The 27,003-nt window shown below is 48.6% G+C and overlaps 1 protein-coding gene across 4 annotated transcripts in view; it reads left to right on the top strand.

The window, feature by feature from the left end:
• The window catches only part of Arhgap22 (Rho GTPase activating protein 22), a 155,032-nt gene that overhangs the window by 23,408 nt on the left and 104,621 nt on the right, over positions 1 to 27,003 (top strand). Inside the window, exon 1 of one of the 4 annotated variants that reach the window (XM_050140737.1) lies at positions 7,771 to 8,062. The exons of the other annotated variants lie outside the window; for them this stretch is intronic. Within the exon in view, the coding sequence (XP_049996694.1) occupies positions 8,029 to 8,062 (34 nt within the window). The 5' untranslated portion in view covers positions 7,771 to 8,028. Of the gene's footprint in view, positions 1 to 7,770; positions 8,063 to 27,003 lie in introns of those variants that run through there. 4 annotated transcript variants of the gene reach the window in all.

Genomic DNA, 27,003 nt, shown 5'->3' with positions numbered 1-27,003 from the left:
TTTATAAAACCTTCTAATATTATTCCCAGAAACAGATGTTAACTTATGGTTTATTTCTAAGATTTGGGGGGGGGGTTATTCTGAGTATTTCATTGCTGTAACAAATCACATCCCCACAAACTCATTGCTATGTTAATTAGCTACATATGGTTTTAATGTTAGTCTCTGACCTTCTGGTCCTATACTTTTGACCCATCTCTCATTCTGCTTTACCTGAGATAAAGTTCGGATCCCTAAAAACTGAACATTTACATCCTGAAGTGGCAAATTTGGAAGCCAAGATTCTGATGAAATTATTGTTCATCTTCACCTGTGTCTACCAGACTTTCAATAACAATGCCATTTATTCGTATTTTTAATTTTGGTCTTTGTTCATTTATAGAAGTTTGCCAAAATCCTTGCTTTATGGTTTCTCCTGAGTTCTTTGTTATCTCTTCTATAGCTGTGCTATTATCCAGAGCAGTATGGTTTCTTACAACAGACATTAGATTGGCAAAGGATTACCATCAATATTCCTCATTGACCTACATTCATTAGTTCAATGCCTGCCTTTGCTGCATCTTCCAAATAACCCAGAAGAGAGGGACATTCTTAATGGATTATTCTTAGAAAAAAAGCATTGTTTCTAGAAATGCCCTGCCTACAACCCCTTTTAAAGTGACCTTTTTGCCACAATTATAATGTTTAATATTAGGATTTTTCCTCAAACCTCTGGAAATCACCTCTCCTATCCATTTATCATCATGTTCATGAGATTCAATATTATTTGTGTCTCAGATACATTCCTCCAAAGGTGCTGACCTTGCCTTTAATGGCCTAAATTATCCTTTTGAATAGAGAATTGACATTCTCAAAAGCCAGAGTTTTAACTATTATTTGTCTAGCTTCTGAATTTGGTATCATTCTATTTACTGCTGAAATCAATCTTTGTAGTAAATCCATAAAGGCTTTCTTTGGGCCCTGCATGACTTTAGTAAGTGATACAATTTTCTTTCCTATTTCTCCAATTCTATCCCAAGCATTTAAAGCAACTGCACAGCATAAATCCAGGGTGTGGTCTTCATATACAGCCTGCCTTTCTATAGTAGCATAGTCTCCTCCAAGAATTTGATCTTGGGAGCTTTTCCTATGTCTAACTCCATTGTTCAATAATTTTAACCTCTTCTCTGAACCAGGTACTCCATTGTAATTGTGGACCTGTCTCTCAAACATCATTAACTAAATCTTCCCAGTCATTAGGGATAATTCTATTACAAATTGACCACGAGTTTAACATTTATTTCACAAAAGGTGAAAATGTTTCACATGCCATATGAGACTACTGCTTCCTTGAATCTCCTAAAATCTAACAATGGCCCAGGAGTCCAGTTAGCTATAACAGAGCCTTTGCCACTTGGCAATTGCTGTAAGGTTACTCGATATATTAAGGTTGGTTGTCTGAAAACCTTAGGCTGTTCCTCTCTATTCTTATAATGAAATACTGAAATTGGCTCTCCATTAAGTTCTTCTGTCTGGATTTGAATCTCTCTGTGATCTATTTTATTAGATTATTCCAAGGCCTGTATCTTAGCATTCAGATTAATCAGCCTTTTTAGTAATAAGACAAAAATCGTAATGCTGATAATGTTTACAATTGACATTACATACATCCAATCTCAATTAGATATTTTCTCATTCACTCATTCCATTTTCAAACTGTCTAACATGTCGTCATACAGAGACCAACATCCCTCCATTATAATGGTTTTTCCCATCTTTTTTAATGAGGGGGGAAAGCTCTCTCTTTTAACTAATTCCTCCCTTTAAGAATTCCCAATTGTCTTACGAAATCTCCCAACGATGCTGATGAAGACATGAGGCTGATTGCTGCTGCAGAGAACAGGAAAAGCCTGGCTGGATTTCAAGGCAGCTACCGGTTTTGACAGCCACCTGAGAAGGGGGTTCAGGGAGAGCCCACAACCCAAGGTGGAGAGGGAGAGAGAGAGAGAGAGAGAGAGAGAGAGAGAGAGAGAGAGAAAGCGTAGCCAGTTGGGACTGGATTCCAAGTGCAGTCCTGGCCTGAATTGGTGGCTAAAAAGCCTCAGGCAAACAGCTTTTTCATGAATACATACCTCAAATGTTGAGCACCACATGTATCATGAATAATAAAAGCCCTGAGACAGATACTGGGGTTCGACCCAAAAACCAGGAAAGCAAAGCATCTAAGTTACTAGAGGAAGTCGTACCTCTACCAAGGCTGGGCAGCTGCAGACTAAGTAGACTAAGCCCCTCTCTCCACCCATTTTATATTCCCTCTAGGGCTGGGTTAAAGTCATGTGACTCCCTAGTACTAGGATTAAAGGTATAGGCCACCACCACCTGGATTTGATTCTGCATTGATAGTGTGTGGCCTTGAACTCACAGAGGTCCATCTGCCTCTGTCTCCCAAATCCTGGGACTAAAGGTGTGTGCCACCACTACCTGATCTCTAGTGGCTTAGCTTTGCCCTTCTGATCTTTAGGCAAGCTTTATTTGTTAAAGCATAAATAAAATATCACTATAATAACACACAGTTGGCCTCCTATTTTTCCCTTTTTATTTAGTCTGGGATCCCAGCCTATGGGATAGTGTTGCCCACAATTGGAGGCTGTCTTCCTCTCTCAGTTTTTCCTCTCTTGAAACATAACCATAGGCTTGCCCAGTGGTCTGCCTCCTAGGAATTTCCAAACTGACAGTGAGTGCTGACTGACCATCATAATTAGGGGCTTTGTAAGCAAACCTCCATGCTTTGGGCTTGGCTGTGCCCTGGTCTGGTGTGTCTGGGCGGTTTTTCAATGTGTGATTTCAGATATTGCATCTTTATCCTGACTTGGGTACCAAGACACTAAATAGATCACTCCCAGAAAAGTGGGGATCTAAGACCCTGAACCCTTTCCAAGGACCCGGCTATGACAGTGAGTACCATGGGAGGCAACATAGAGGCAGCACCAACTAAAAGGCCAGTGAGGACAGAATAAGGGTCAGAGGGAGGAGGCAGGGAGGAAGGCCTGCCCTCAGGAGCAGAGAGTCCTGAAGCCTCCATCCTCCCAGTGGTGACACAGATGGAGGACATGCCCATAGCACCAACAAAACAAGACCACCAAAGTGGCCCAAAAGTTCACCTGTGATGACTCCCACACAATTTTGCAATTTTAAAATCTAAAAAGAGTACTTCAGTCCAACCTGATGATTTATGTGAAATTAGTATTTTAAATTATGGGAGTCAACAGGAGCTCATACTCTCAACCAGTCTCTCCCCTCCCCTGCTCCCTCCCTCTCTCTCTCTCCCTCTCTCCTTGTAGAAGAAGATCCCCAGAGCCTCAGGGGCAACTCATTCCAACTGTGGAGATGAACAGGGAGCTGACACTGGATGTCACAAAAATCTCACGGGCAAAGGATAGGTGAAACTAGATCCCATGGACAGTCAGCTGTGGTGACCAAGAGGACCAGCCATGTAACAAATCTCGCCATGGATATTCGTTCTGCTTTTCGTATGCACATAGAGTGCTTCCAGGCTGGCAGGGAGGGCTCCGCTCCACACAGCCATTCAGGACTTAGTCTGCGTGGCTCTTACCACCTTTACATAGGACTTCCAAAGTGTCCCTGTCCTAATTGAGCAGACAGCAGGCTGTCAGGAGGCAGAGTGCTGTATCCCAGGCCTGGGAATGACCGCATCCCTTCTACTCATATACTCTGGCCAGAACTCAACCACACTGAACTGTATTGTGGCTGACAATACAGCACGCCCACGAGGAAGGTGGGGCTGATTCCGATAGAGACCTGGCATTCTCTGCTCAGACCAGGAGCTCCATATACCGACTAGAGCACACAGGAAAGATGGCAGAGAAGGGCATGGAGATGGGCTGGTAAATGGGCAGGAGGAGCACATTCCCCTACCTTGTAGAGGGTTCCTGGGGTCTCTGGCATGGGTCAGAGGGAGATGAAAAGAGAGAAGGGGGTTCCTATGCTCTGAATTACAGGGTTGCCTGATTTCCACGCTGTGAATTCTCCCAGCATGATCGCGCTGAACTAGGGGGGGGGGTCCGCATGGCAGCAGGAACATATTGTATTTTCCATATGGATGACTCAAATGGGTTAGGAAGTAATAAGTTTTTAAACACTGTTTACTTAATTACAGGTTTATATTGTTCAATTTCTGACGGTGCCCATCATAAACTAGCAAATTTACTGAAAATGTAACCATTAGCTTCCTTACGGATGAACACCAGCTGGCTGGCTGGGAACCCCACTGGATAGGCAGCGGGAAAGGCAGAAATGATGACCTTGAGTGGCAGGCTAAGGAGAGGGCAGTGGCCTCCTTGCAGCAGGGAACAGCAGTGCTGACTGGGAGCAGGCTCTGGAGAGCCAGGTCAGCACTGTTTGCACACTGACCTCTGCAAGGATATGCTTTTATCTAAACTCCATTTTATCTAAACTCCAAAAGTGTGTGGAACAGGGACGCAGGGATCCACTGTCTATGTGGCATCTTTGTGAAAATTAAAGTTTCCCATCCCAGCTGCCACTTTCAATGCTTGCTGGTCCAGCCCAAACCCAACCTTCCCACTCCCTTTTGAATATTTTTGTGCCCAGATTATGCAATAGCACCAGTGGCTCTACATGCAATGGGTTTGTTTCTCATTAGAGCTCTTTCTAGCTGGATGAAGGTTTGACACAGACACCTATCCATAAGAAGGCATCTCTCTCGGGATGGCAGCAGGCAAAGGTCACCTCGGGAGCCCTAGCCCCAGGCATGTAGAGTTGTCTTCTAAGGCAGTGGGTCCTTGCCCTGGCTGCATGTAGGTCGCAATTCCACAAGCCCCAGGATGACTGTGTATGTGCACTGGTTAAGAAGAGCAGCAGTGTGGTGTGCAGGTACTCTTCTGCAAAGTCTCCAGGGTTCAGCCAAGGGAGAGAGCCACAATAGTGAGAGCACCCTGGCTCTGGGCTGACTGTTGATGGGCAGGTATTTTTATCAACAGATGTGCATTTTAACAAGTGATTCTGGAGACTTCTGTCCTTCTCAGTCCCCTCAGGCCTTTCAATGCCTGCTCCTGAGCAGCCCTTAGAAAATGGTTAAGGATGTGAGGCAGGAGAGTAGCAGAGGTAGAGCAGAGCCACTGGAATTGCAGTGCTGGGGTAGGGGTGGGGGTAAGAGCTGCACTGTGAAGCAGGCAGAAGGGGTGGGTACTCCCAGTTCTGCTGCCATACTGACCGGTAATCCCATTTCCTGTTCTTGATGTTCAACTTATACCTGGAGGAATAGCACTGTTTCTTCAAATACAAGCTATTTGAAGTCTTCACTTTCAACAAACCCCATAGCCCTTCTCTTGCCCCACTGTCACCCGAAAGCTCTGGAAGGATCTGGAGGCTTCCAACGTCCACTGCTGCATGGGGGGGGGGGGAGTACTACAGCCCCTTTGAGGTGCTGCCACGAATCCTGCATCAGAAGGACTAGGAACAGAATCCGGGGTCAGGACAAGAAAGCGGAAGAGTCAGTTTGCCCTCCACCCACTGACCCCGTGGTCCCAGCCAGATTAGCTCCAGCCCCCTCCAGGCTTGCTTCTGAGTCTGAACCCAGAGCCTGTGGTTTGTTTCTCCTTCTCTAATGGCCAGAAAAGCAGGCAGATGAGAGCGATGACTTCAAGTCCTCGGGAAACAGCTGCACAGGAAAAGCTCCCGGAGGTGGTTTCTTAAGCCAAACAATCGTGAGTAGTGCAAGACCCAGGCTCTGGCTTTCACTGGCCCTTGGCTCAGGGGAACACTGGCCAGGCTGCATTACTCACAGATGGTTTCCGGATTGCTCAAGATGCTGTCACCGGCCACGGGACTTGCCCCGTGACCCTGGTGTCAACATGTGAGTTGTCCAGCTCCACATGCTGTCATCCTTCCTGGGTGGGCTCTGTCCTAGCCTGGTCTGCATTGTGCTTGGCCTTAAAGGAGAGGGACCATGCAATGGTGTTTCTGATCTGTCCGTACAGAGTGTTGGTGGGTGTGCACACATGCACGTGTATGTGCATGTGTGTGTGTTTAGTGCATGTATGTGTGTTCCCATATATGTGGGTACAAATGTATGGACCTGGGTATAGAGGGCAGAGGTTAACATGGGGCATCGTTCATCTCCACCTAGTACATTGAGGCAGGGTCTCTCACTTGATCCTAGAGCCTGCCAACTGGGCTAGTCTAGCTAAGCACCAAGCAGCCATGTCCACCCAGGATTTAGGTGGGCTCAAAGGATCTGGATTCTTAATCTTGCGATTCCACAGAGACATTCTACCCACCGGGCCATCTCCCCATCCTCTGTAGACACCGTACTTCACAGAGCATTTCATGAAGCCCTTTGGGGTTCACAGCTGAGAGGACACGATTAGGAAAGTGGGTGAGGGCTTGGGAAAAGTGCTTAATGTCTCCCCCAACTGGTAGAATCAGGGCAGTTTCACGACGGTGGGGGGGGGGTTGGGTGGGGGGGGGGGGGGGGAGGGTGTTAAAAACATGGCAAGACAAGACCTCTGAAGCTAAAGCAATTTAGGGAAGGTTTCCAGAGGTGGGGTACTGTCTGTACAGAGGCACAGGCCATGGGAGCGGGGCCGCATATGAAAGGGGACATACAGGGACCTCATATAACCTGCACGGAGGACCACCGAGCGACAGGCATGGGACAGAGGGGAAGGAAGGAAGGCCGGGGGAAGGCTTTGGATGTCATGTCAGGATCGCTACTCCTCTATCTGAGGAGTAACCTAAGATCAGAAGAACTGGCTTGAAGCTGAGTGAGTCTGCCCTGTGTGTATTCTTCCTCCTGTTGACTGGATGTGGGGTTTACTACATCCTTCAGACTTCCCTCTCACTCTTAGTCCCCCCACACACTGAGGTTGGACTGTCCCTCCTTTTCTGGATTGCTTCGGGGGTCTCCCTGCTTCTCTTGCAGCTGCTGAAGTTGATTGTCAGTGGGACATTTGAGACTCAGCCAACATGAGGTACATAGAAATATTAAAGTGTGTGTGGGGGGCACAACCTTACAAGTTCATGGGACACTCTCAAGGTGGGAGCTCTTACCATGCAGTGGTCAGAACTGGAGTAGTTTGAGAAAAAGTCGTCAAAGAATAGCGTAAGTTTATTGCCAGGGTATAAAAAGACCTGTGTGTAATTCAGCACTCAAGAGGGTGCTGAAGGATCAAAAGTTCAAAACCAGCCTGGGCTACAATGCAAGACTCTGCCCCTCCCCAATTTTTAGAGTGTTGAGGTGGGGCCCAATAAAGGGCCCAGTATGTACCCGTTAGAATTATGCTAGTCTTAGCAGACATCTGTTACTCAACTCGGGAAGTTTTGTGACCCTGTTCAGGCACTGGTTTCTCTCCCCTTACTGCTGAGGTGGTCCATAGCCTCAGCAGGACTCCCTCTGATAGTGGAGTTGCTGAGGATGTGAGCAATGGCAGAATGCCGGCTCCTTCCAAGAAAGGCAGTGAGCTGAGATGCCTGGCCCCTTGGGCGGGCCTGGAAGGGTCTCACCACTCCCTAGTCTGAAGTAGGGCGTGCTAGCCCAGCCAACCATGGTGCTACGTGTGTCCTCCGCCCTCTTAGCGGCAGGCCGGCTGGCGCACAGATCTCTAGAGGCTGGGGACCTGTAGCCAGCTGCAGTCTACACTGGACTTCAGATGGCCCCACCCACCTGCCCGCCCCTGAGGCCCAAAACTCCGCCTCCTCCTTCAGGAATGGGTAGCCGGGAGAACACGATAGCCGGGCGGGCCCCGCCCTGGTCAGTGATTGATTACCAAACATCATTGTGACTTTAATGGTCCGCTTGGATGGAAATTAATTCTGGAATGGATAAATAATGCATCAGGATTTATGTAGTCCAAGGCAAACCGGAGCCAGGAGCGCGAGCCGGAGGGGTGTCGCCAGTGGCCCCCGGGTCTCGAAGAAGCTAGGCATGAAGGGCCATTGGCCAAAAAGAAGAGAAAAGGGAAACGGATGGCAGCATGATCAGCCCAGCAAGTCTGGCCAGGCGGCTGCAGCATGCTGAGCCCAAAGATCAGACAGGCCAGGAGGGGTGAGTACAAATTCCTGTGGATTTCGGATTTCTAGACACACAGCGTGTTTCCCCTGGCAAACGCGAGGACACTCAAGGAGCTGTCCTGCCCGGGTACAGGTGGGGGAAGGCACCCTGAGTCTGTGGCACCTAGGCAGTGAGTGTCTGCGTAAGCCTATGTGTCTGTAGTTCTAGTGAGATTCGGGGCGGGTGCGGGGGGGGGTGGGTCAGACCCGAGATCGTACAGGGCAGTAGCTATCTAAAGTGTGTAGGTGGTGAGCGCCTCCACCCTACATTTTATGTTTTACAGCCACCCTGTCGTTATAGGTAAACAGGTGGCAACTGGAGGAAAACTTTACTTTTCACTCACAGTAAAAGTTGAAATGACCCTACCAGGGTTAGCCAAACCCAGGCTTCTGCAATTCAAGTCCGAGGCCAGCCTGCTGGAAGCAGCCCCACCTCCACCCACAGCCAACTGAGAGGCAGAGGTAGAGTGTGTCTCACGCCTGCCTACCTTATGCCAGAGTAAGAGCAGCCAGCTGAACCGCACTGTTGGGAAGGCGGTGGGGGCGGGGATGGGGGTAGGGGTAGGGCGGTTACTAAAATCAAATAAAGCAAGAGATTACAATCTGTAGTTCAGGACTCCATCAGCTGGTATCCCAGCGATACATCCCCTCCTGATCCAGCCACTAGACAGGAAAAGAGACTGGCATTTCCCCCAGGCAGCAACTTCAGGAGTGAGGTTACTTCTGATGAAAATACCTGTCTTTAAAGAGCAAGCAAGGCGTTGGTGGCACACGCCTTTAATCCCAGCACTGAGAGGCAGAGACCAGCCGATCTCTGTGAGTTCAAGGCCAGCCTGGTCCACCGAGTTCTAGAATAGGCTCCAAAGCTACAGAGAAACCTCGTCCGTCCCCTCCAAAAACCAAAACCATCAAACAAAAAGATGGAACAGCTTTTCAGATGACCAACGCTTGCTAGTGCTTGGGGACAACCTGCCTTCTTAGCAGAGAGGATAAAGATGGGCCTTTGGAGATGGGGGGTGGAGGCATGGGAGTGCTCCTTGGAGGCTGCTGTGCTGGGAGGGTCGGGGCACTGGGGGTCCTTGTACCTCCTCAGGGGTGCCCCATTTCTTTAGCAGATTGGAGGCACTTGGTGACTTTTCCAGGGTGTTCAGTGCCATCCAGACTCCCCTGTAGGTTGCTGGGATGTAGGGTAAGTGGGAGTAAATGAGGGCGGACAGACTTGCCTGGCTCTGCTGAGAGGTGAAGGCAGGTCTAAGGATGAGTGGGGCTGGACCCCTCTCAGCAAGCCACTTCCTTCTTCTGTCCAAAGACACAGCCAGTAGTCACATGAGGCTAATAAGCACTCAGCATATGCTGGTCCTAAGAGAAAAATACACACAGGCTTTTAATGACTCCATTAATAATTATTTGATCGCCTGCTGAAATGACAATGCTTTGGGTGGGTTAAGGAAGCATATTGTTAAAATTAATCTCTGGCTTTGAGAACAGCTACTGGATTAGTTCCGTGACCTACATGCTCATGATAGACCTTTTATATTTCTAGAATCTTGTTGGTCTGGAAAGAGACCAGTGCTTCAGCAAAGGAGCCTGTCTGTGGAATCCCAAACTTCACTACTGTGTGTGTGTGTGTGTGTGTGTGCACGTGTGCGTGCGTACATGCCTGTGGAGGCAGGAGACCGACTTCAGGTGTCTTCTCTCGCTCTTCATTTTATTCTTTGAGACAGAGTCTCCTACTGAACCCAGAACTCTACTGGTTAACCAGAGGTCTGCCCCTTTCCCCCACCCTCAGCACACAGACCCACACCACTATGGCCAGCTTTGTATACGGCGTTAGGGATCTGAACTCAGATCTTGATATCTGCATGACCAGCACTCTAGTGCCACCGAGCCACCTCCCAACCCCACCAAACCTGTTTTATATATTTGATTTCAGTGGCTTTCCATGAACAGCAGCCCTTCCTCCCTTCAGGAACAGGAATGTCCGGGGGCATCTGTTGACTGTTCTAACCAAGGGAGCTACTGACATCCTGTAGGGAGTGGCCAGGGACGCTGCTGAACACCCACAGTGCCCAGGATAAGGCCTAGCACACAGAATTATCTGATCTCAAATGCCAGCAGTGCCAAGGTTGAGGATCATGTGACAAGTTTAAATTTCTAGTGTAGTTTTTCAATCATTAACATAAGGAATCACTTACCTAAAACACTCTCTGACCATAAATCCTGAGAGAGACGTTCAGAGAGCATGAGTTACACAGAGGTTGCTATGCTCAGGGTGCCAGGAGGTGCTCAAAGTGAGCTATGATTCTTGATCTGTAAGCTGAGGAATGACAGGGACTGAGCAGGGACGGGATGACAGAGGGAGGCTGAGCAGCTGCCTGGGAGCATCACATGTAGTTCTCCCAGTGTCCTATGTATATGTGTGTGTGTGTATAGTATGTATATGTGTATGTAGTATGTAGTATGTATGTATGTGTTTGTATACGCATGTATGTATATATGAACCAGGTCAGACTTGCAGCATGTTAGGAAATAAACATCTGTGAGCCCAAAGAAATTGGGCTCTGAAAGATGGAAGAATTTTCATCAAAATTCGCCCCTATTTAAAACTTTCGGTTCCAAGACAAGGTCTCCGTGACCACTTGAGAGCCTTCGCATCACAAACCCCAAGCCCTGCTGTCCAGCCACCGTCTGAACTAGACTCTTGCAGGCCACGCCTATGTGGAAATATGCCCAAGTGTGTGTCACTTGGAAAAGATCAGGCTTCCTCTGTAGAAGGCTTCATAGACTCAGACCCGGACAACAGGCTCCCAGGGCTTTGGGGCCTGGTACCTCCTGGGATCCTGGGGTCCCTCCTCAGAAGCCACATTGGCTGCTAACACTTGGAAAATTTCAACCGGGCCAACCCTGAAGGAGCAGGTGAAGGTACCCATGACCATGGAGGGTATCCTCATCATCTCTTTATAGGGACAGGAGGAGGGGTGAGGATTAAGAATTCCCCAGCCCCAATGTCAGTTATCCACTGCGGAACTGCCTTAGTCTGTTGCTCTAACAGAATATCTAAGGCTGTAGTGACAATGAAGCAAGGCAGGGATAGCAAGTACAGGCACTTGCTGCCAAGCCTGGCAACCTGAGTTTAACCCCCCAAACACACATGGTGGAAAGGAAGAAGCAGTTTCCTCAAAGCCAATCACTACCCTCTGCGTGCACCCTTATAAAAAAAAATAAAAATAAATATATTTTAAAGGAGACAATGTTTAAAAGGCTGTTGGACTTACAGCTTGGAAGGCTAAGAACATGGTACTAGCGTGTGCTAGGCTTCCAGTGAGAACTTCATGGCAAAAAGCAGAACGCTGGAGTGAACGCGTGTGGAAGCAGGATGTGAGAGAGAGACTGAGTGGAGGTGCTAGGCGCATCGTAACCGGCTTTCACCGTAGCTAACCCACTCTTTGGGAAGCACATCAATCTCTTCATTATGAGGTAGTCTCGGCAACTGTTAGCCTTTAGAATTGTCACATGGGGAAACTGGGCTTTGCCATGTGTTTTGATAGAAACCATATCCAAATCACAGCATGAAGTAGGTCAACTGACCTTCCCTGGGTGGATTCAACTTCCAAAAAGTTAACGGCAGATGGGGCAGACAGACAGACAGACAGACAGACACACACACACACACACACACACACTCTGGTGAAGCTCTGACCAGTGAAAGCAGGTGGTACTGTCCCTGGATCTAAGCTCCTTGGGAAGAAGGGGGCGCCTTTCCTGATACCCTGTTCCCAGCGGGCTCATCTCCCCTTGACCCATGTTCCTGCTGCTGCCCTGTTCCCAGGTTGGGAAAGGACGACGCAGCTCACCCTGTCTCTGCCAGTTTTCACAGGGGGAAAACCGGTTGCATTTACTAACCCTCCACAGCAGGGCACAGGACCAGAGAATAGCTATTTCTTTTCAAGATAGAAAAAAACACAAGGTAGGGCCCCCCTCTCCTCGGAGTTATGGGGTGGTTTCGAACAGTCAGAAGGAAGCTCGGAGACCAGGCTGCACACTCACGCTCACTGTTACACTTGCCACCCTTGTGCTGTTCAGCTTGACCATAGCAAGTACTAGGTGCCTACAGCGCTGGGACCAGGCCCTTCTCTGAGCAAACACGGGGCCTGTTTCATCCCCATCCTCTAGCCCTGTTAGGATTACTGCATCTCTACAACCCTGCGGTCGTGAGGCTTGTCATGATGGTTTTACCAGTCTTGATGCAGCTTCCTCGAGGCCCATGAACACCATCCCACATTAATGGTTACTGTGCCCCACTGCACCGGTCTGAAGCATGCCTTCCAAAGTGCTCTCCTCTCTGCACATCCCACTTGTCTCATGCTAAGTCCTCTGCGGCCATCCTTACCTCCAACCTGGTCAAAACCATCACCCTACATGTCAATCATACCCTGTACCCTTCTCCATCCATCCCCCTCTTCAACTAGGAATTTTTCAGCAGTCTCCACTGCTGTTTTTAATCAAACCCCACACTCCTGACAATGGCTCTGGGTGTCCCTGCATGGACCGGCTCACTTCCAGCCACTTCTCACACACTATGTCCCAGATACGCTGACCTCCCCGTTGCTCTGTGTTCCACAAGTCCCCTCTGGACTTCCTTTTACACTCGCGTTCACACATAAACACACTTCTTTGACTGCTGTTCACCTTCCAGCCCTCAGCTCCTCCCACCAGGAAAATCCTGCCCCACCCTACTCCAGTTTGGGGCCTTGCCCCATGCTCCGCGCACCTTTGTTCCTCAGTCTTTCCTTCTGGTGGCGGTTACATATTTCTGAGGGTGGCTTTTAAATATGTCACCTGCACTGGACTCTAAGCTCATGAGGGTGGAGACCGTTTTTCTTTTTGAACAACATTATGTATGCCCTTGGTGCCTAGTAAGCTCTCAGAATATATTTTTAAATGGATGAATAAGGAAATCAGTCAATCAGTCATAGGGAGGCATTAGCTTAGGAGGCTTGGCTCTTGTCTCTGCTTTAACTCATTGAGGTTCTTAGGAAGACCTATCCTTACCTTGACCATACGTTACAAACATTTACCTGTTCTACAATTATCCTATACTTGGATATTAAGTTGTTTTTTTTTTTCTATTTGAGGCGTCTGTAAGTTTTTATTTTGTCACCAATCCTGCAATCATTTTGCCTTCATTTGGAATAGTTCAGAGTAAATTTGTGTCTATTGTGGCGGCTCCTTCGGAAGAAATCTACAGGGTGAGGCTGAAGTAGCTGTGGCTCACTTCCCAGGGCCTCCACGAGCGCAGAGCCCCGCTACTGCAGGGCAGCAAGAGAGGGCCGCTGGGTGGGAGGGAGTCTTTTCTGTGGCTTTGTTCTTAGGACTCCCCCCACCACACACACACACAAGAGAGTGACGTTCTTTGTTAAATTCCCTCAATGAGGAAGGCATTTTTGCTGTAATTCCTCAGTTCTCATGGCTACACTAAAATGAAGCGCCTTTGATGCCATTTTGAAAGGTATGAGAGGAAAACCATTGAGTGTCCTGAGCAAACACGGTGGAAGTGACATTCTACTTACAAGCCTCTGTCAATCACCTCTGTCAATCATCATCCAGCGATAGGGTTACAAAATGCAATGACTGGACAAACATTGGATGTAGGCAAATGATGCAGTGTTTAAGATTGGAAGAACATCACCTAACAGAGAATGAGGCAAATGGAAAAACAAGACAACTCCAGGAAAACAAAGAGTCATATCCAAACAGAGAAAAACAGTAATGGGATAGTACAGCGCTCATAGGGGCCTGGCAGTCACATGGCACTAATGATGGGAGGTCTATTTTTGATCTAATCCAACTTTCATATAATTGTATGGGAACCATGAGGACGATACTTGTGTGTGTGTGGGGGGGGATCATCTTCCATAGCTAAAAAGTGAATAGATAGCACTTAAAAAGGAAAAATCGAGACATGTCAATAAATGAACACTGTTTTAACACGTGATTACCACTGGGGGAAAACTGTAGTCCTGTGTCAGCGTGGCAGGGATATAGCCTGAGAAATTCAACACCACATACTCACATGCCGCTCGGTGGGCACCTGAGCTGCATGGCTCACCCTGCTTCTCCTGGGCACAACATTATGTCACATTTTACGGACGATTGAAGGCAATCATATGTAATTATGTAACAGTTCTCATGTGAACTATAATAAGATATAACGTGAAAGGCAAATACCTGCAGCTGTTCGGGGCTCTTGCTGTCGTGCGGGTTGTCATGAGTGGAGTTGCCCTGGGTGAGTCAGGGAGTGACCGGGCAGAGCGTGCAGACGCCCAGGTCACCACTGCACATCACTGGACACTAGATGTCAATGAAAAGCCTTTTTCCTCCTTCAGTAGTAAGCTAACATTAACTTGCCGTGACATTTTAAATTGTAAACCTTTTTAAAGTTGACCTTTTGACCCTTGTTAGACAGCTTTAAACACAAACACGTTCTGAAACCATACAAAAGATCCCTTGCACCCTTGTCACATAAGCTTTTTCCTGGCTTTAGTTTCTGTATACGCTAGACTTTCTCTGAAAAACTAACATGGCAGGCTAGAGAGACGGTTGGCCATTGAAGACTAGATTCATGATCAAATACTAATACAGTTACACACATCAGCCTACACTGCATGGGCTCACTAACATCACTGACTACCTGATTTACAAAATATGTTGTACAATACATTGTACATACATGGCTCTATGCACAATACATGTGCACATTGCCCTCAGAGGCCAGAAAGGGGTGCTGGATCTCTTGGAGTTGTTATAGGTGTTGGTGAGCTGCCATGTGAATGCTGGGAACTGAACCCAGGCCTTCTGCAAGAGCAGCAAATGCTATCTAGTTAACTGCCTCGAAAAATAAGTTGTAGTATACTCTAAAATAATGTTTAGAAATATGGATACTAACTACACAAACAGTGAGTTTTAATGATTATCAAATATTATGTACTGTACATAGTTGTGTGTTCTATACCTTTATACAACTGATCACCAAATTGGTTTGTTAATACTGGCATCACTACAAATACATGACCAATGTGTTTTATATAACCTTGTGACCATTACTGTGCCACTAGCTTTGACGATTTTTCACCTTTACAGTAATATTATGGGACCGTGACTACATGTAGCCTCTTGTGACCAAGCTACTGTTGTGCATCACAGGGCTGTACAAAGGTAAAATGTGGCTTCCTTTAAAGGTAAGGACAGAAGGTGGAGAACGCAGGCTCTGGAGTCACGTCTGAGGCTTGTGGGATTACTTGGGATGTTGCCAGGGAATGATAACCCAGAAGCCAGCTGACTCATCCCAGCTGACGAGGGAACTGTTCAGAATCCTGGAGGTTTCTGTTCTTAGAGCATCATGGGGTCCACAACCTCCTCTGATTGCTTAGTTCGGAGTGGTGTGTCTTCGCAGAATATGCCCATGGTGACCCGATGTTGTCTATGCCAACAAAGGCCAAATACACTGAGGATTTCCTAGGAGAGATCACATCCAGGCCTGAGCATAGAGCCATAAGTGATGTAGCTTCTGGCTTTGCCTGTATCTCACTCAGAGATGGGCTTGAAGACAGCAGAGGGTTTCCTAAGCCGTGCCAAAGAAGAGTGCATGGTAGCTAAGTTAGGAGCTCAAGGCAGGACCCTGAGGGCACAATTGCTTGTTATTCCCTGTAGCCTTAGCTCTGACCTGGGAGCTCACTGAGCTGCTTGAGGGCTCACTCTGACTTGTTCATGCTTAGATCGCTTTCTTATATAGCCCAGGATCACCCACCTACCTTGGGATGCGACTACCCACAGTGAGCTAGGTCCTCCTTAACAGTAAGTACCCATGACTATCTCCACAGACTGGCCCACAGGCCCATCAGTCTAGGCAATTCTTCAGTCAGCTTTCCTCTCGGGTGGCTCTAGGCTGTGTCAGGTTAAAGCTATGTAGGACACAGGATACAGGCCAGAGTTCACTCAAGTGCAGAAACCTCAAAGCTGGAATCCTAAAGGAAAGAAGGGAACTCACAGGTCTCCTTCACCTGGCTGTGTCCTTACACCCAGGCCGTGCTCTGGCACTGCTGCCGATAACTAATTCTACCCTGGTGACAGAGGTGCCCAAGCCTACATGTCTTCCGTTGATGCCCAGACCCTCTGTCTCACACAGAGAACACACTGATTCCCAAATATGCCTTCTAGAACTAATATGAAATTACAGAAGTGCTCAGATCATCAAAGGACTCTGAACAAGCCCAGGGAATCTAGAGGAGATAAAAGCTCCCAATTTGAGGATCTTTGAATGACAGCAGCCTCAAAGTACATTGTGAATGGATTTTTAATCTGTTGTCTAGGGTTGTGTTGTTTATTTCTATTTTTTTATTTGTTTCTACTGAGACATAATTTTCATACCTGGTTCCCCTTTCTGTGAGATTTCAGTTACCTATGATCTACCATGTTCCAAATTAAATTTTTAAAAAATCCAGAAGTCACCAGGTGTGGCAGTGCATGTCTTTAGTTCCAGCATTGGTAGGCAGAGGTATGTGGATCTCCGTGAGTTCGAGGCCCAGCCCTGTCTCTAAAAACAAGGCCAAACAAACAAACAAAATCCAGAAGTAAAGAATTGATGCATTTTAAATTGTGGCTGCTGTCTGATTTCTGCTGTAGCATGGCGCAATCTTGCAACTTCTCACTGTGCCCATCTGGGACACGAATCATCCTCTGTCCGGTGTGTCCACTCTGGATGGACCATCTCGCCACTAGTCACTCAGAAGACATCTTGGTGGGCATGGGAACACAACACGTGTATTTAAGCAATCCTTATTTCGTTTAATAATAACTCCAAGGCACAAGAATACTGATACTGAACAAGTTAGTATGACAGAGAAAGGCTATGTGAGAAGGTAGACAGACACTACTAACTTTATTGTAGATATCTGTACATAAAGGAGAAAACAGAGCTTCTATAGGATTCATAGTATTGATGTTTTGAGGTATCCTCTGGGGGAATCCTAGAGCCATTCCCTGAGGATAAAGAGGCATCGATACACAATAAAATGTTTATCTTAAATGTCTCCCCATTATCTGCCATCCAGATCAACACACACTGTATTTCCTTAACTCCAGGAAGTCCCCTTCTGTGTCCTCCCAAGGTGACTCTCTTTTTATCCCTGCCAAGTGTTCCTCTTTAGTCACTTTAAGTTTTGTATGCCTGACATCATGGGTTTGACTGGCATCATGGGTATGACTGGCATCATGGGTATGATATGCATCGTGGGTATGATTGGCTTCATGGGTGTGCCTGGCATCATGGCTATGCCTGGCATCATGGGTACAACTCCTACAGTCCACATCACTGCACTCCATCATCTTTCTTCTTTCTTTTATGGAAAGTGGGGAAAACTTGGAGGTTTGGAAGGTGCTGGGTGTATCTGAGCTTTCCATTCACGTGAAAATCTCTGACTTCACTCCTGTCGCCAGCCGTATTAGGAGAACAAGGAGCTAAGCGCTCAACGTCCTAGCACCCAGACCGTCTTGAGCTTCAATCCAGGACGGTGAAGTCCAAGCAGGTTCCTCCCAAAGCCAGCTGTGACTGTGACTGGTGGGGGTCATCGCCTCTCAGCAGCTGCTGGTTCGAATCCACCACGCACCTGCTCCCTCCCATAGGGCCCTAGGATGCCATCAGCAGTGCAGGAACCAAGGCTAGGTGAGGTCCATGCCATTCACTCTGACCTGGCCTTCTCAGCTGCGCCTTACTGGAAGACACGCCCACTAACCATGAACTAGGAAGAGCCAGGGTTAGGATTGGTTACTGCTTCCCTGGTTGTAGTGAGGGCAGATTCTAGCAGTGTTGGCCATGGGTACAAAAGTGTGTACCCTGTGCAAGCAGGCCTGCTGTCGTCTACCTGGTGATGTAGAGGAATTCCAAATTTGGCTTCTGTTTTATATTGACTTCCATATTTTGGGAATGTGTGGGTATAGCCTTCTTAGATGGTACAGACTCAGGAAACTTCCCTTCCTGCCTGCATTTGGGGTTGGATACATCTTTGAGAGTTCCAGCACTTTCGATGCTTACAGTGATAGTAATACCCGCTGTTGGTGCTGCTTACATGACTAGAGAGCTGGCATATCTCAGGAAGTGACTTCAGTCATGCCCTCTATGTCCTGGGAATAGGCCTTCCCTGCCCATGCCTGCTAGGCCCGATGCCAACTATGAGCATTCTGGGATAACGAGTTTCCAAAGACCAGGCCACTGTTCCCACTATTACTTTAAAGGAGCAAGGGTGCTTCCCATACACAAAGAATGAAGGGTCAGAAGGCCACCATCAGAGCAGCTTTGCCCAGAGTCCTCAGCCTTGGCCTCAGCCGGCCAGCTTTGTCTTTATCTGGATGCTGTTCTGGGTACCACCTGCAGGGCTGGAAGCCACTAACCAGCTCTCCATAACCCATGCCCAGTCTCTAAGGACCAGAGTATTTAAGAACATAGGCTAAGGACATACACTCTGCTCTGTTCCCTACCCCGGCCTGTGGCCTTTGGACTGTTGCTACCCAAGGCCCGTGTACCAAGAGGGAAGGCTGCAGTTGTATCCAGGAGACAGGCACTGGAGACTCAAGCCCCTCCCAGCTCTTGCTCTCTTTCCAAGATACATCAGTCAGTCTGACAGGCAAAGAGGCTTCTCTCCTACACAGAAGATACCAATGTCTGTAATATCATTAGCCACTCAGGGCATAAGTACAGCCAGACGAGGGCCAGAAGAAAACTGGGCTGGGCTTGAGGTCCCAGACAACCTGATCGCTGGCCATGACCTTGTTTGAAGAGGACAGTAATTGATTTGCAAACTAGGCCTGAACTGGCTCAGGCCTGGTCCAGGATGCTGCCTCGTCTCCCTGACCCAGGCAGCTTGGGACCATGCTCGACATCTGCTGAAATCATCAACAACCTGGGCTGTTGCTTAACCAAGGGTAGAGACTGTATTGATCGAAGCTAATGGATTGTAGGCCGGCAGAGAATGAAATTTATAATTGCTATTGAGTCCCATCGACTCACCGACTGTAGGCTTTTGGTGAATGGGAATATTGGAGCGATCAGCACGGATGGTCCCTGGGCCAGCAGTTCCCGGACAGGGTTCAGGAGAGGGAAAAGAAACTTCGAGAGGCTCGGCCTGCCCTGCAGAGCAGAGAATTGGCACTAAGCACACCGCTGCTCTGTGCCCTGTGCACATGCTGCCAGTCTAGGAAATGACCAGTTAGCGTTTGCTCCTTTTTATGAGTGGAAGCCTGGAGTTTCTCCATTGAGCTGCCGAGCTAGGAAATCCTAGAAAACTGTAGTGTAGGCTCCTGTTGAGTCTCCAACAACACACGTCATCACCAACCTCACTGTGCCCTTGACTTCTACATTGTTTAGATAGAGGCTCTTGGTAGAAGACCAACTGAGAATCCTGATGGGGGCTCAGGAATGGTTGCTCCAAGATCAAGGTTAAGAGCCTTCCCCCTGCCACATGTCAACTCATTCTCCTGCTGGGCTATTCCCTTTGCTCCCTGGCCCTCCCTGTATACTGCTTCTTCATCTCATCCACTTATTCTGCCTCGGCCTCGGCTATGGCCTTCCTGCCTCCTCCAACTGCCTTGGCCCTCTAGCCTAACCTCGGCCTTGCCTGCTTCATGCGCCCCTTTCCTCTGTGTGTGCCGAGATACCAGCAGTGTTTGCTCCTTGTCTAGCTGTGCCTGGCAGTCATCCTTCCCCAGAGTCTCCCAATGCTGAACATAGAGAAGGCCCCTAAATTCGAGGACTGGATAAATGAAAATGACGGCTGTATGCGGTTGAATCTTGGGGTGCACTTGCATGAAAGTAAAGAGAAGTCCAAGTATCCCCCAGCCTTTGTACCATACAGCCTAGCAAAAGACAGGCCAACTGAGCCAAGGAGGCTAACTTTTAAGAATGTAATCTTTTATATTGACTCTTTAAATCTTTAAAACAATCTTTATGAAAAGCCGCCAGAGTTTTCAGGCTACCTCATTACTATTTTAAAAGTTAAGATTTCCCTTGATGGGGTTAGAGAATAGGTTTATACATTGTTGCCTTGAAGTTCTCCAGGCAGGGAAGAAGGGAAGACAGTCTTATTCTGAGGGCCCAGCTGGATCTCAAGACCTTGGGTAGAGGAAGGACTCAGGGAAGAACAGATGTCCAAACAGAGCTCAGACAGAACACTAACAGTTCAAAAGGAAAAAAATAACAGTAGAGGCATTAGGGCCACTGTACGATAAATCATCTGCTGTGGCAGCTCACTCCTGGGACAGCACACGACCTCAGCAGAGCTCCTCAACCTTGCCTACAAATCGCATTAAGTTTCTAAAACATCCCACTGACCCCTCCCCAGTGCCCTTCCATTACCTCACCCCTCTCCTCCCAATCAATCTCTTGACCTCAGTGCTTACCCTTTAAATCAGTTCAGCTCTGAGATTCATCTTGCTATTTCCCCCGGCCACTTTAAAAAAGTCACCGACTTCTCATAAATCACTTTCTGCTCCCCTTCTCCTCCTGCACGGTACTCCATACTCCGCCACTGCCGCTCTGACACAGCTGCAGACGCAGACACCCGCAGGCTTGCTGCAGGGCGCCCAACCCCAGCCTGTGGTCCACAGGGGCAAATGGGTCAGTGGCTGCTGCAGCTGGACTGTCTCGAGCCTTTCCAAAGCTCCTGAAAGTTATTGAATGTGTCCCGTGAGGGTCTCTAAAGTAGACCTTAAAAATAGGACTTCCACGCAGTTCTTATTAAAGAGATTCCCTGGCTGGAGGAGAAGTGAGGGGCGTGGGTCGGAGAACAGGACCAATTCTAGAGGAGGAATGGGACACAAGCCATAAAAGGAGGTCTCTGCTGAAGCCTCAGGGAGCTCGGCTCTGACCAAGGGTTACCTGCTGAGGATGACATAAATTCCCAGGCACTCCTGGTTCTCCCAGTTCAGGCTAAACCAGACTCTAGCAGTCAAAGGGCGCTCTGAAACAATCTGGCCATCCTGAGAATCCTCCTGGGAATGAACTGTGTCTAATTTGAAGCCTCCTGAAAGAGAGAGAGCATGAAGATTCGAAAAGGGACCCAAGAGAATCTGGGCAGGGCTGCTGCACAACATGATTTGAAAAGCATCTTTGACCATTCTCAGAAGAATTCCTTAGCACCAATAGTCGCCCCAGGTAAGTGATGGCTGGCCCTCACTGCATACCTCCCCAGGCTGAAGGAAACCCCAGCACACCAAGGATTCACCTACAGGGAGATCCATACAACAGCCCGTCCCTAACTGTGGTCCTTGGAAGGTCTGTAGAGAGGCCAGGCCCAAGCTTTCTCCAGCCCAGCGCCGTATGTGATGTTAGCCTGTCCCCTGCTTAGTGCAGCCCAGACAAGGGACTGGGGTTTGTACTCTTAATTATGGTGTTTGTCACAGGAAAAGCTCAAACATCTCGCAAATTAGCATTATATTTGTTATTGTTTTAGACATCCAAAAAGGTTCAGCTCCCTTTCAGGCAGCTTTCACTTAAAAAGCTTCTGTATAACTTACATAAATGGTTTAAATCCATCAGTATCAGAGCTCCCTTCTTCCCCTCACACACGTGAACTGTTAGGTGGGATATGTCCCTCACAGACCCTGTTCTATACAAAGGCCTATAGCCACCAAAACCCGATTGTGATGTCTTCTGTTTGAGGCTGGTGGTTTCCCCCCTTTCGAGGAGTTTATGTTTCCTGTAATGTGCACAGCTTGATTTCCTTGAGTTTCATCACAGTATTTAAACATACATCCCTCCATGTTTGTGAGCCCTGTAACCACAGATACAACCGACGCCAGACTGAGGAAAACAGCTCTATGTGTGTTGAATGGGTACAGACTTGGTCTTATCATTGTTTCCCAAAGGATGCGGTGTGGTGGCTGCTGACGTCACATTGTACCAGGTTCCATAGGTTATCTAGCAAAGAATGAAAGTATCTGGGAGGGTTGTGTAAGTTATGGATAAATACTGTCATTTTATATGAGGGGATTGAGCCTCTAAAGGGTTTTAAATAACCATAGGGGGTGGTCCCAGAATCAGTCCCAGGTGTGACAATGTCGCAGGGAAATTGAAAGGTGGAAATGCGAGGTAAGGAGTTTGCGTATTATTGTCGAACTCAGAAGAAAGGCATTTACGGGAGAAATGGAGTGAGCTGGGACATTGAGGAAGTCCTAATGGTATCAAGGGAGGACACAGGACTGAGCACACCCATATCTGCAGAGGACACTGTGGTGGGGGCTGGGCTCTGAGAAAGACTGTAAAGTCATAAGGCTGGGTCCCCAGGACCCTCGTAAGCCGGCGATTGTGAGATCCTGCAGGGTTCCAATGAGCATCTTGTTCTAACCCCCTCTCCGAAAACTCCCTGCCTGCCCACTGCAAGAGATGGCTGCAGAATGAGGAGGCGTGGGGGACAAGAAAGGATGGACAGCAGTGACTGGGGGAGGGGGGGCCAAGAATGAGGCTTCTACTGACTGAGATGGGGAGCCTATGAAACAGGTGCCAGGACAGGAAAAGACAGAATTTAACTCCCATTTGCGATACGGGAACTGTCGGGACAATATGACATTTGATCTCGGGTTCAGAGTGGAACTGCACATGGATGGCATCTAAATCCATGAGACAGTGTAGACAGAAGTGGCAGCATGTGGCACCCAGTGAGGAAAAGGCAAGAGGGTGCTGTTGGGGGAGGCCAGTGTAGGAAGTGCTGTCTGAGAGGGCAGGATCAACATGACTCCTGCTGCTCCCTAGCTTCAGCCCTGGCAGTCACAGACACCTGTGTCTGCCCATCCTTCACCCCTCCACCCCAGCACTAATCACACAGTGGTGTTCTCTCTCCCATCTCAGACAGGCAGGAAGTCATGCCTCCCCTGTCCACCTCTCGGGAAGGCTGGACCAGAACTAGTGCGACTAGAGTGCCCATGCTTCCTCACCAGACTGTGGAGTGTGCAGCACAGTCTGCCCGGCTACCCTGGCTCCGGGAAGCTCCAGGCAGTCGTGGGATGGAGTACAGTCAGGCCTGAGCACAGAGGACTGGAGGGACAGGGGTGATTGCTGGGACCTCCAAGTGGAGGGCCTGGTCACTGCTATAAGACTGCCCCGACTCATTGTCACCTCTGCCTTCTGTCACAATCTGGGATGGCTTCCCTCTAGCCCAGGCAAACTACCTCCAAGCCCTACCTGAGTGCAGACTCCCACGCCGGTACCTTTGGAAACTCCCTCTCTGAATCCTTCCACCCCACCTTAGCCATGCCCTTAGCCGAGGGCATTAGATCCTCCCCTTCTTCCTGTCCTTAAAAGGAGAATTTCAGAAAGGTTTCCCTATGTTCGTTTAAGACTCATGTGTATTTGTGTGTGTTTATGCATGTGTATGTGTGTACATGTGAGTGCAGGGTGTGTGTCTGTGTGTCTGTGTGTGTGTGTCTGTGTCTGTGTGTGCTGTTGTCACATACAGGGCCTACCGTCCTAAACCCCTCAGCCCCTCCATCTTCATCTTGCTCCCTCCTCTCCCACTCCCTCCCCCAGGGATATCCGTATTTCTCCCTATAGGGCCTTTCTCGCTGCATCATCCAACAGGAAGCCAGAGGCTTTCATTGAGCTTGTCCTTCCTGCATTCTTCAGCCTTTCCCTCAGGGCTCGAGGGGTATGCCAGCTCTCCTGCACACTGCACCACCCCTTCCTTCCACTGTAAGAGCTCTTGGGACTCTACTCACAGTCCCTTCTTTCTCCCTGCACAGGCTTCCTGGAGAGGTCATCAGGGCCCGCAGCAGTTCCTTGAGGAGTTAGGACACTGGCCCTGAAGCCAGCAAATGCAGACTCCAGAGCAAAGTGCATGACCTGCCAGTGCTGGGACCTCAGGCGACCGTCTCAGCCTCTGCAGGCCTCAGCTTGCACACATGCAAAATGGAAGAAGTGATGAGACTTGTGTAAAAAGAAATAATAATCCAGATAGAAAATGAAGGCCCATGCATAGCATGTAATGTTTAAGTTCACGTGAACTGCAGCTGGTGCTACTTTTATAACAATTATTATTGAACACATCTTGCATAATCTATAATCTAGTATGTTGCAACCTTTCTCCAATCTCTGTCTCTGTATCTCTCTGTCTCTATGCCTGTGTGTACATCTCTGTCTCTCTGTCTCTGTCTCCCTCTCTCTGTGTCTCTCTCTGTCTCTGTCTCTCTCTCTCTCTCTCTCTCTCTCTCTCTCTCTCTCTCTCTCTCTCTCTCACACACACACACACATGACATATAAAGCACCAGACAAGAGGGCTGGATATCTCCTAGTTCCATTTTTGGTCCCCCTCCTCCACCCCCACTTCCAGCCTACTTCCCTCTGCTCCAGGCCCCATAATTCCTTGGATTGAAAGATATCCTCTAGCCAGCTCCAGGTGCAGAGGTGACTGCACCATTCTTGTGCCGCCAGGGAGCAGCAGCTAGCTGAGCAGACAGCAATATCACGCGGAAGACAGTTATTCATAGGATGTCAAAGGTGAAGTGGAAAAAAGTGACATTGTGGAGGGCCACATGGAGGAGGCTTACCTGGGGTAGAAGATCAAACCCCTACAATGTAATGAGCCCAGGGCAATAACCATACTGCAGCCACATTAGCGGCCCGGAAATCTAGATTCTAAACCATTTGCCCAGAAGTTTGGGTTGAGCAGATGTGGAGATGGGTGCCTAAGCACCCCGGGTGCATGCACATGTCATGAGACCGTTCAGCAGTTGTTAGCTGAGCAGCTGGGTCTGGTGGTAGCTATGTGATTATGTTGGCTATACTGTGACTCATGGTTCAGGGCAGGAATGAGGCTGACTCTGGGGACCACAAGATCATAACTGCATTTGGAGAGAGGACAAGACTGTTTCATGACAGGGTTGGTGCTTAGGCATGAGGCCAGCCAAACTAAGAATCTCAGACTGTGGCACTTGCCAGCCTCCAACCACTGTTGCAGTCTCCAAAGACCTCAGTCTGCACATCTGCAAGCAGTAAAATGTAACTTGTTAGTGGAAGAATTCAAGATTCAGGCAGAGCATTTCCTTGGCCGCTGCATAGGCCTTTGGGAAAGGCCTGTAGGTGGTGCCCAGGCAAGGATGGTTATATCTTGAGTTGAGTCAGTAAGGGGGCTGAAAGGAAAGGGGGGAGCACAGGAGAAAATGAGTTTAGAAAGTAACTACCCATGAAGTTGGGGGGCAGTACCTCAGCGTGTGACAGTTGCGAGCTGTGGAGTCCTGGAAGAGAGACGAGGCTCAGCAGGTTTGGGAGAGCTTCACACTGAGGTTTTCATTCATGCCAGAAAGACCCGAGACCTTCTGGGGAGCATTTGTAGATGGCTTGATGCACGAGCCTCCCATTCATAAATGAGGACTCCTGATAGAAGAGGGGGAAGCTGGGACAACATGGCAACAGTGAGAAGATCCTGCAAGGAGGGACAGAGGGAGTCAAAGCAGGTGGTGAGTCTTGAGTACAGACTTAGCAGGAAGGCTTTTTTAGAGTGGAGGGAAAAAAATCTGGAAGGGGTGTAGGGGGGTGACGGTGTCTGAGTCACCAAGATGACAAAAGACAAAACCATGTTTGGGGGTATCTGGCTAGAGCAAGGTTTGGAGGGGCCAATGTCTTCCAATGCCAGTGCAGAGAAGATGAGAAGCAGTTGCGTGGGTTATCCTGGGAGAGGCTGCGAGAGCAGACACCTGTTGCACACGCTGAGGTGAGGGTAGGTAGCAAAATGGACACCATGCTTGTGCTGACCGCTTTAAAATCACGAGCCCTGCCTGTCCTGACCTGAGGCGATTCACATTCGGGTCACCCTTCAGAGCCTGGCCCTCTGGCTCTGTGGAGATTGTCCCTCCTCTCAGGGGCTCTGCAGAGATCTGTGGCCCCACGGTCTACACCTTCGTTTAATTTTCCTTCCCTTTAACCGTCAGGAACTCCACTCAGAATCCTACCCTGTACTTATCAGGAGTCTTTGATTATGAGGGAGGGAGGACAAACGGGGGAAGAGAGTCTTGGTATCCTGTGGTGAGTAGAGAGCCCCTAACGTCAGGTTACTATCCTCCCCGGGCCACCTTGCTTCTGGCTCGCTTGCCAAGTCCTGTCAGTTCTGAAGCCTTTGCTTGTCAATGCCCCCTGATTCAGGGCCTGGTTTAAATAGTTACAGAACTGGATACATTGATTAAAGGAAGTGCTGAGGACAGGAACAGTGGTTGTTAATAAATCATGCCAGTGGCTGTTTTTCTTGTGAGAAGCTCCATGGGTCTGATAAGTAATATATGCATGATTGATCACCTCGGGAGAAGAACCTGTGCTGGTGTGGCAGTCAACATGGCCCGTGCAAGAAGAAGGCCCCTGAGGAATTGCAGGACTGGAGTTGCTCCCCGCCCCCTGGAATGTGGCTTCAGTGTGGCCTGCTTTCCATTATCTGGAGCTCCCGAGAGAACTGTTGTCTACAGCCTGACAATCAGGGAAAGCCTCTCCCTTTGTGTTGACATGTCAAGGGACATGCATGCCAATAACATGGGCAGCCATCACTTATTGCCTGTATTGCCAAGCTTTGCATCCATTGGCCTGGGCCCAGGAAGCTCAGCCTTCCTGGAGAAGCCATCTGGCATCTGTAGACCCCACCCAGTGTACTCTGGAGAGCCTATCTATGCTGATCAGTCCCTAGGACTGTCAAGTTCTGCTGTCAGCTGCCCTGCCCAGTATGCTAGAGAGAGGAAGAGAAGATGTCTGTCTGGTAGAATGGGCAACTATCAGAATCTGTTGTTACAAAATATAAAGACAGATCTATAAATACAGCCTGAAAACAGTCCAGAGCCTCATGTCCCACTGAAGACACCTGAGGGGTCTATTCCATCTTCCGTGGAGTATGGAAGGTTCTAAGCGCCTCCCTG

This window comes from Alexandromys fortis, unplaced genomic scaffold, assembly GCF_014885135.2.
Source record: "Alexandromys fortis isolate MF-2015 unplaced genomic scaffold, M_Fortis_MF-2015_v1.1 scaffold_46, whole genome shotgun sequence".
Lineage (NCBI taxonomy): Eukaryota > Metazoa > Chordata > Mammalia > Rodentia > Cricetidae > Alexandromys > Alexandromys fortis.
Note: the sequence above shows the minus strand (reverse complement) of the source record. Positions and strands in the feature narration are given on the sequence as shown.